General features: G+C 54.9%; 1 protein-coding gene and 1 long non-coding RNA gene across 2 annotated transcripts; one reads left to right on the top strand and one right to left on the bottom strand.

Moving 5' to 3' along the window:
- Positions 1-1,402: 1,402 nt before the first annotated feature.
- On the bottom strand, positions 1,403-3,509 carry PIGM (phosphatidylinositol glycan anchor biosynthesis class M). Its single transcript, XM_059147156.1, has one exon. The coding sequence runs from the start codon at positions 3,385-3,387 to the stop codon at positions 2,092-2,094; it is 1,296 nt and encodes a 431-aa protein (XP_059003139.1). The 5' UTR covers positions 3,388-3,509; the 3' UTR covers positions 1,403-2,091.
- A 154-nt stretch (positions 3,510-3,663) lies between these two features.
- Positions 3,664-5,713, top strand: LOC131815353 (uncharacterized). The gene is made up of 2 exons (XR_009347671.1): positions 3,664-5,000; positions 5,402-5,713. It is a non-coding gene; the product is annotated as an uncharacterized LOC131815353 (long non-coding RNA).
- Positions 5,714-9,137: the final 3,424 nt, after the last annotated feature.

The raw sequence follows: 9,137 nt of genomic DNA, 5'->3' as shown, positions 1-9,137 counted from the left end.
TGTGTTCTCATGTGCCACGCTCAGCCATGACTGTGAACGGAGGACTACAGAACGGGCATCGTATGCTGGATCCCAAGGGGAATCCGACAATGACCATTTACCTTCCGGAAAGCATGGTCACGGAATTTCCACAGCGGGAGCTCCACAGCTGGGCTAACGTGTGCTTCAGCAAACCCACTTTCTACACTGGGCTAGGACAAGAGTCACCAAGAAACGAATCAATTTGGTGAGATGTGGATGTGGGAGGGCGTTATTGAAGGTCTAGAACTATCGAAAAGAAAAGTTTGGGAGTCCCACGAACTTCTGCACAAATGCAAGAACACTGCCCCTCAAGCAGGCCTTGTATTCAAAGTGGTGATGACACGGGCCATCTTGTATTAAAATACAAGACGAGGAGACACGGAGTGCTCAGTTCTGTTCACTTTGCAGTAATCTGCATCTCCCGGGCCTGGGCGCTTTTTTAATTAAAAAAGAATGGTAAAAACAAAAACCGTTAAGAACGTCATGGCTGGAAAGCCGCTAGTGGACGATCACATACAAAGAGCCCGCAAGGTAAGAACCAATGTGGGATCTGAGACCAGATGCTACAAGCAAGGTCACTGTCCTCAACAATCACTGGTCTCACCTATTTTCACCTAATGACACCCTGGCAAAACCACCCACTCTTCCCTTCTTATGGCAGGTCCCAAAAGGTACCCATCCAAGAACTGCGGCCCCTGCCAGCACTCTTACTGATGTCTAGTTCATATACACCTTATTCTCGAAGTCCTTTTTGGCCTGAACCGGTATGAAATATTCTTTCTCCGAAGTTGTTTTTGTTCTTTTAGTGTGAAAGAATGTTGATAAATTACTCATCTTTTAAAACCACGATCATAAAATCAATCCCCTGTATTACTACTGCATGAGTGCGAGGGAGTCCCCAGCCTACATGGGTTATGTTAAAAAAATTTTTTTTAGGTAGCTCATTTAAAACTGAGAAAGCATTTCTTCCCTAGAAATATTATAGTAATAAGGAAAATGGATCTGCTCACCGAAGCCTCCTTTCCACACTCTCTCCCTCAATTTCCTGGTCTAGATTTATGACTACTTAGGCTGCTTCTTAAGCTTTCCAGCGCCTCCCACACAGGTCTCCATTTCCACCATGCATTTTTTTCAAGTGGGGTATTTTTAACCTGGGAAATGTCTTACTAACAACGTAATTTTGTATCACTTAAAATCTCCTAATTTTCATTTTCACAACACAGATGACGCTTGATTACCTTAAATTCTGTATGAAAAATATCTTAAGGCAATCAGAAAATTAAAAACAAGAGGTATAAGAGAACATTAAACTGTCCCTAGTAGTTTGTGAACTCCAAACATCAAAAGCAAGATGCTATTTTGAAATATGTACTGACTCAAGTTTAAAGATGGGTGAACTTTAATTTAATTGTGTATAAAACCAAATGGTAGTCTAATACCACTGAGACTAAGTGCTGAAAAACGAAGTAAATAAAACAACTACATGAAACATGATTACAATTTAAATTCTTTGGACTCTTTTTCTAAGCCCCCACTTTTAATACAGAATGAACTCTCCCAGTCTCAGCCCGGTGGTATTGGTTAACACTTGACATCCAAAAGCTGAACTTTAGGCACGTTCCACGAGTTCTCACAGCTGTTGGGAAAGCTTTAAAAAAGAAGAAGTGGGGGTTAAAAAGACAGCTTCGGACTGCAGCACAGTATAACCCGTAGGAATGCCGACTTGGACTTTAGGTCTCTAAGTCCATTCCTCTGTTCTTCTACAAAAACGCTAATTTTAGCATCTGATAGTTTAATCAGATTTCCCATTTTCAACAAGTAACCTTTACTTCCCATCATGTCCCAGAGAACAGACTCCTGAGATTAGGACAGAGGCGGACCTCAACCGCTGAGCCCGCTTTATATATAAGGCAACCACTCCTTTTAATTCCCGCTGGACTAGGGTTTTGTGCTCCAAACTGAATCTTCACTAGAGCGCACAGGATGTTCACAAATGTGTCCCAAGGCTCTCTTCTGGTCCGCTCAGGACAATGACCCTGTCGCAGAAGTGGCAGAGGAACTGGAGTCCTATCAGTCGTATTTGATTCTCTCCATGGGGGGTTCCTCCTTGTAATGGGAAATTATTTGAATCAGGATGGAACAGTTGATAAGGAGGAAGAACAAACCAGCTAACCAGATAAACAGAAACGTGTTCTTTCCCTGAAACTCCAGGACGTAGGCCGGCGCCAGCCACAAGGCCTGCCCTATGAACCAGAGCATCAGGAGAAGCACAGCTCGCTTCCACGGGATTCGCACGAGCGGCATCACCAGCGGCAGCAGGCAGAGGTACCAGAGGAAATACTGGGAGGTGCAGACTTTGTTGAAAGTCACGAAAATGGCCGTGTGCAGGAAGCAACAGAAGGCGAGGTCCCGGTAGTAGGCGAAGGACACGGCGGAGAGCAGGACGAACTGCGGCAGGAAGGCGGCGATGCCCAGGGAGGGGCTCCACGGGCTCTCGGCCGTCAGGTAGAGCATGTAGAAGTAGGGCGAGAAGTTGTGCCGCGTGTCCCGCCGCGTCAGGTGGTACAGGTAGGTGTGCTCCACGAACTCCCAGCCGTACCTCCGGTAAAAGCCGGCGCCCAGGGCGGCGAACGTGAGCCCGGCCACCGCCACGAAGAGCAGCACGGCGCGGCTGCACAGCCTCCCGAGGAACTCGGCCAGGCGCGCCCGGAAGGAGCCGCGGCGCGGGCGGGGGCCCGGGTGGCCGCCGCCGCCGCCGCCGCCGCCGCCGCCGCGCTCCGGGAGCAGGTGCAGGGCGATGGGCAGGGCGTAGGTCACCGGGTACAGCTTCATGTGCACCGCGACGCCGTAGGCCACGGCGGCGCCCGCCACCTGCCCCCGCGCCAGCAGGTACAGCGCCGCCAGCACCAGCGCCGCCACCAGCGAGTCGGCGTTGCCGCGGCTGGACACCGCCATGGGCAGCGGGTTGAGCAGCCAGAAGACGCAGTAGCCGCAGGCGCGGCGCCGGCCCAGCCCGCGGAGGCGCAGCAGGCGGTAGAGCAGGAAGGCGGCGAGCAGGTCGCCGCTGATGAACAGAAACTTCCCGAAGAGCTCGCCCAGGCGCACGCCGGGCGCCAGCAGCCAGCCCAGCAGCGGCGTGTAGCGGTAGGTGGCCCGCAGGTAGGGCGAGCGCCCCTGCGCGACGAGGCGCGCGGCGTCCGTGAACACCGGGTAGTCCGCGTCCGTGTAGCGCACCAGCAGCGTCCGGTCCTGGAAGGCGCCGTAGAAGACCAGGGCCACCCGCGCGAGGAAGGCCACCCCGAAGACGCCGGCGGGCGACACCCGCAGGCTCAGGAACCACTCGCCCCAGGGCTTGGTCGGGCCCATGACCGCCCGGCGCCCCCGCCGCTCGGCCCCAGCCCCGAGCCGCCGTCCGAGCCGCGACCCTCGCCCGGCGCCCGCGCCTCAGGCGGCCGGCGCATCTCCCGCCCGCGCGCCGCCAACCGAAACCGCCGCGGGACGGTCGCTTCCGGCAGAGAGCCCCGCCCCCGCCCCGCTTCCGGGGGGCGGGGCCGCGCCGCGCCCTCAGTGGCCCGGCCGGGGTGGCCTTCCTTCGGATTGGCTGTGTCGCCGCCCCTCCTTCCTCGGGCGGGGGCGGGACTTCCGGCTCTCGCGGGAGGCGTGGCCCACGGGCCCGGGGGGCTCCGCGGGTCTGGAGCGGAGCGGGGCGGCGGTTCTCTTCGCACGAGGGTCCTTCCCGCTTCGCGGCTCCGTCCCGCGGAGACGGAGCCAGAGACGGAGCGAGCTTCCAGCCGCGTCCGCCGGCCCGGGGGCCCGAGAGTGAGAACGCTGGCCGGGCGTCCCGGTCGCCGGTCGCCGGTCGCCGGTCGCCGGGGCTCGAGGGCCGGCCCGAGCGTGCAGGTCGCGCGCGTGCTCGGGACTGAGCCCGGACCTGAAGCTGCAGCTCCGTGTCCAGACCGGAGGTGAGCGGGGCCGCTGTCCTGTCCGGCAGCCCCGGGTGGCGGGTGCGCGGGGAGGCCGGGAACGGTGCCCGCGCCTCGCCGCCGCCACGGGGCTCGGCCTCGTGTCCCGGCTGCCTTCCCGCTCGCACAGCACCTGACCCTGCGGGCCTCAGCCCCGGGGCCCCTCCCGAAAGCGTCTGCTTTCATCCGCCGGGCGACGTCGCTGCCTCCTCCACCGAGGGTGGCCACACGGGGGTGGCGGGGCTCCGCGCTCTGGAAGGTCGTTCCCACGGAAGACCCCGCCTGCTGCCTGGCCCGTCCGGTGCCGCCCGCCATCCCAGGGCTTCGGTACGGCATTTGTCACGGGGCCTTGGGACACCTGATTTTTTTGTTTCTATTTCCTGGTTTTCTCTGGGACACTCGGAGGCGATCTCGTCCTTCCCGTGCGTCTGTCTCACCCATCCGCGGGCGTTCAGGACGCGTGGGGCAGACGTTGGACGATACCAGAGGCCCCGCAGAGTGGCATCCTGGGAGTGCTCCTAGCTCCCGGGCCGGCCGTCCCCCGGTGTCCCTCCCCCACCTCGAGCTCCGATCCCTCCCCCACCCGCCCCTACCCTGGCTTCCCTGAATTTCTCACCAAGGACTCCCGCCCCTTAGGTCTTTCCCTCCTGCGGGCTGGGGCTGCTCTTAGTCTGCAGAACTGTGAATGCCCTAATCATTGTAAGTGACATTCATAACCTTTTCCAGGAGGTCGTAGGATTCTTGAGGTCAGGGATTATATCTTAAACTTAGTGTTTTTTTCAGTTATTCATAATTTATTGCAGTCATAGGCACATTATAAATGTTCAGCAAGGACTGATGGCTTCGTTTCAGGGATTGATCTGGCTTCCTAGGGGAAGCTTCCTTGGCTAGAATAAAGACGGTAGATGACTCCCTGCAGCCTCAACACGCAGCTCCCTGGACGGCCCCCTCAAGCCCCCGCCCACACCTCATGCATCATACGATTGACTCTTACCCTGCGGATGAACCGTGTGAATGGTATGTGTTCCATATTCATATTCCGCTATCTTTTTCCCCTTACATAAGCCTTCGTGTAACTACAGGCCTCATTTTGGTAGTTACTTTTGCTTTGCTTTATCTTTTTTTAAAGATCTTATTTATTTATTTATTTGACAGAGAGAGGGAGATCACAAGCAGGCAGAGAGAGGGGGGTAGGCAGGCTCCCTGCCAAGCAGAGAGCGGGGACATGGGGCTTGATCCCAGGAACCCGGGATCATGACCTGAGCTAAAGGCAGACACTCAATGACTGAGCCACCCTGGCACCCCGGCAATTACTTTTATCTCCGGGGTTTTTTGTTGTTGTTGTTTTTGTTTTTTTGTGTGTGTGTTTTTGTTGTTGGTTTTTTTGTTTTGTTTTGTTTTGTGTTTTTTTTTTGCAGCGCAGTAGCTACACGTACGGTGAGAGCCCATCACCGTGCTGCTGGCGATGATTGCCAACAGCCAGTTCTGCCGAGGACTTGCCTGCAGTGTGTCAGGCGTTGTGCTAAATACTTTCCACGTAGGGAGGATACGCTGCCTGCTGCCTTCTCAGATGAAGAAATCAGGATTTCCAGAGGTGAAGTAATTTCCCCACGTCACATCATGAACTAACGGCAGAGCTGGAACAGAAGAGCAGTTCTGCCTGCTGCGCAGCTAACCTGTAAACAAAATGTTGATGATGAATTTTGATTTCCTTCTCTGCGCCCTTCTCATTTGATCTCTTGTCGGACTCTTTCTGAGCGCCGCTCTCACTAGGACTCTGGCCCTGACTTTTCTCTCTGCCCATGATAGCCAAGCGAGGCTTAGTCCAGAGAGCAGACGATGTGGGGGCAGGGTGTCTGAAGATTAAGTAAGGGTCCTCTGACGGGTTGGTTTAGGTAATGTGGCAGAAAGGCCTCAACCAAATGACCCTGTAGAGCGTAATTACCTATTAAAGGGATGGGAGGCGCCAAATGGAGCAGATAAGAAAACCAGAAACAGCTAATGAAACCTGCACTGGGTCACTGAGGTCAAAGGTGTGGGATAGAGGAAGTAGTTGTGGGACCAAAGAAGGGCCTGGAGTCCAGGAAAATAACTTGGACGGGGCGGTCCGACTTCCTTACCGTTTCTAGGTGGGACGGATGTATTCCAGGCTTTAAGGAGCCCTCCCCGAGCTCTTTGCCCTGGGTTCAGGGATTCCATTTCTCATCTCTCCAAAGAGCTGCAGGTTTTCGCGTGGCTCAGCTGCTCGTTGCCTCTCAAGCTGCTACACACAGTCCTTCCCAGTCCCCCTTCCACCGGCCGCCTCCAGGCTTCTGCCCCGATAGATCCAGCCACACCCATGCATGGCTTGTCCCTAGCATCCTCGCCGAGGGCCTTGACCTGGGTCACTGTACTGTTTCACTCTCCTCAGCTTTCCAGATCTACTCTTCCCTTTGTTGCCCTGTTCTGGGCGGCATCACACCGTCTCCCCTGCCGTCGAGCTCCCCATGAGAACAGGCCAGTGGGAGGCACTAGCTGAGACGAAGCTTAGTCCTGCTGCCTGAGACCACGGCTTCCCCTGGAACCACAGCCCCCTCCCTTGGCTACAACTCGCACCACTTCCTGCCAAGTTTAAGACTGCTAAAGGCTTTCCAGCGGCGGGAAGGTCCTGGGAGCCTCACCATCTCTCCGCTCATTAGCCCTGCCCGCACCCTTGTAAGGAATCCCTTCATTAAATGCCACCCCTGTTAGCTCTTGGAGTGTACCCTCTTGTTTTCTGCTGTAGTACAGGCTGAGTCAATCACTTTCCTTATTTTGTTTTTGTAGATCTTGCTTCTGTTTCCTGCTTTGTAGTTTGCTTGGAATCTATTCCTAATTCCTTTCATCCTCGGGGTCCTATACCTTGGTCCAGACCTTCAACAGCTCCGTTTAATAGTCCATACCGACCACGTCCACTACCCAGGGGTCTCTGGCGATTACCTTCGCCCCAAGCTTTTGAAAGTCTCTTAACTGGTTTAGTGTTTCCTGCCTCTCAATTCTCCTGCTAGGTTGATATTCATAAACAGTACTTTAATTAGATTCTCTCCTTCCTCAAATATCTTCGGTGGCTCCCAGCTGCCTATAGAAAAAAAAAAAAATCGACCATTTAGCCTCGCATTCAGTCCCTCCGTGGCCCTGCCCTTTCAGTCTGTTCGCCTATAAAGCCCTCGCTTCTAGGGTTACGACCCGTCCTCACATAATACACTCGTGCTTTCTGCCTCCGGTACTTCTGACGCTCTATCAGCCGCAGAGAATCCTTCCTCTCTCTCTTGCCTACATGCTGCTTGTGCTTTGATGCTGGCCTCCAACCTCAGCTCCTCAGACTCTCCCTAGACCTCAAATCTCTCTGTCAAATGATCTCTCCTTGCACGACCGTGAGCTTACTTGTCTGTTCTCTCTCTCTCTCTCTCTTTGACAGTTAGTTATGTCCTGCCTTATGAAATATGTTACCTAAATCTTTTACGGATATTTAACAAACGTACGCACTCCCCTGTGTACTGGCTGCGTGAACTCGAGACACGTTCCTTTCCTCCCCCTTCCCTTGCTTCTGCGACATCCGCTGAGCAACGTACGTGCAGGCGTCAGGCTCTGCTGGTGACGGAGTGCTGACACGAGTCCCAGTCACGTGGCTCTTAAACAAGCCAGCGACACAGACATTCATCCAGCAAGTCCACAAGCACAGCTGCCGCTCTGGTAAGCACCACGGGAGGTGGGTCTGCGACGCAGCCACAGGTATCAGCAGGCGCTTGGGGGTGAGACTGTGCGACGGGCGCGGCTAGAGCGAGCGAGGCTGGGGCCCGCGAGCCGTGAGGCGTCGCGCAGGAGACCAGCAGGTGCGAGGCCCGTGCCGCGCGCGTCCTCACTCCTGTTTCCTTCTCAGTGGAGAGGTACCTCCCGCGGAGCAGGAACTCCGCATCTGCCGATCTTTCTTGACTCTTAGGTCCCATGTGTTCTAACCAGACCTTGTAGATCGATACCTTGCCTGGCCTAGTGCCTGTCCCTGGGAGGTATTGTTCAGAGGCGTCTCCTAGGTCGGTGTATCGGGCCCTTATCGGGCCCTTAGTGTGTGCGACTTGTTACTGTATCTTGTTTTCCTCACAGGTTTGCAAGTTTCTTCGAAGTTTAGGGGGCTGTGTTTAGGGGGCTGTGTATATCGTATGTCTTGTATCTCACATGTCTTGTGACCCAGCCCTCAGCTAGTGTTTCCTAAACGTTGTAGTTAAGTCTCTCCTTCCACCTCCCTCTGTCCTTCCAGTTCTGGGGAGCAGGGGTCAGAGACTCTGGGATGTGTTACCCCTTGTCGGAGAGGACTCAGGACTGGATACGGGCCACCGGATCTTTTTCGGGGAAGTGATGGACCAGAGTAGAAGAGAGATAAGAGAGATCCCTTTCTTCGAATGTTGGGGCACAAGGCCCCACTGTGAAGCGAATAGTTCTGGAGAGCCTCAAGGATACGTAAGGAATGTCTCTGCGCAGCAGCATGGAAGGGAACTTGGGCGCTGACTCGCTGGTTGAGAGGAGCGTTGCCCAGCATCCCAAACAACTTAACTTTCCTGGACGGAGCTGAGCCAATGTCCAGATTTCTGAGTCTTAACCTCTTTTTTTTTTTTTTTTTTTAATCATTTAAAACCCAAGTGTGAAGGGTATTTGCTACAGGATCCTAAGGTGGATGAGGGGCTGCGGTACTGAGGGAGGGAGGGGTGACTGCGGGGAAGGGGCAGGGCCGGGCCCCGTCCAGCCCCCCCAGCGCAGCCTCCCTCCACCCTCCGCTCCCGCAGACAGGCCTGCGGGTTCAGGCCCGAACACTAGGTTGGCTTCGATTTCTAAAAGAAGCTGGAGTAAAGCACAGAGATTCGTCCATTTTATTCAGTAGCTTATTCTGAAAAGACTAAAATTAAATAAAAGAAACCAAACAAGCTCCTGGTCTTGTTTGACTAGGTAAGTTTGACCTGGTTTAGTCTTTAATGCGGCGACTGGAAAAGCCGCCCCTGGACAGTTGTGCTTCAGGAGAGCTGGCCGTGACCGAGCTGTTTATCCACAGCAAGGGGGGACATGTCACCTGCTGCAAAGAAACTAGGTTCAACAGCAGGGGAATGGACCCGGGTAGCAGCCTTGGGGAGGGGGCCATGTCCCCGA

Source organism: Mustela lutreola, chromosome 14, assembly GCF_030435805.1.
Source record: "Mustela lutreola isolate mMusLut2 chromosome 14, mMusLut2.pri, whole genome shotgun sequence".
Classification (NCBI taxonomy): Eukaryota; Metazoa; Chordata; class Mammalia; order Carnivora; family Mustelidae; genus Mustela; species Mustela lutreola.
The sequence above is the reverse complement of the archived record's forward strand: the minus strand, read 5'-3'. Positions and strand labels throughout refer to the sequence as shown.

Bases quoted from the DNA above. Each gene is read 5' to 3' on its own strand.
- PIGM (XM_059147156.1), bottom strand. From the start codon at position 3,387: ATGGGCCCGACCAAGCCCTGGGGCGAGTGGTTCCTGAGCCTGCGGGTG.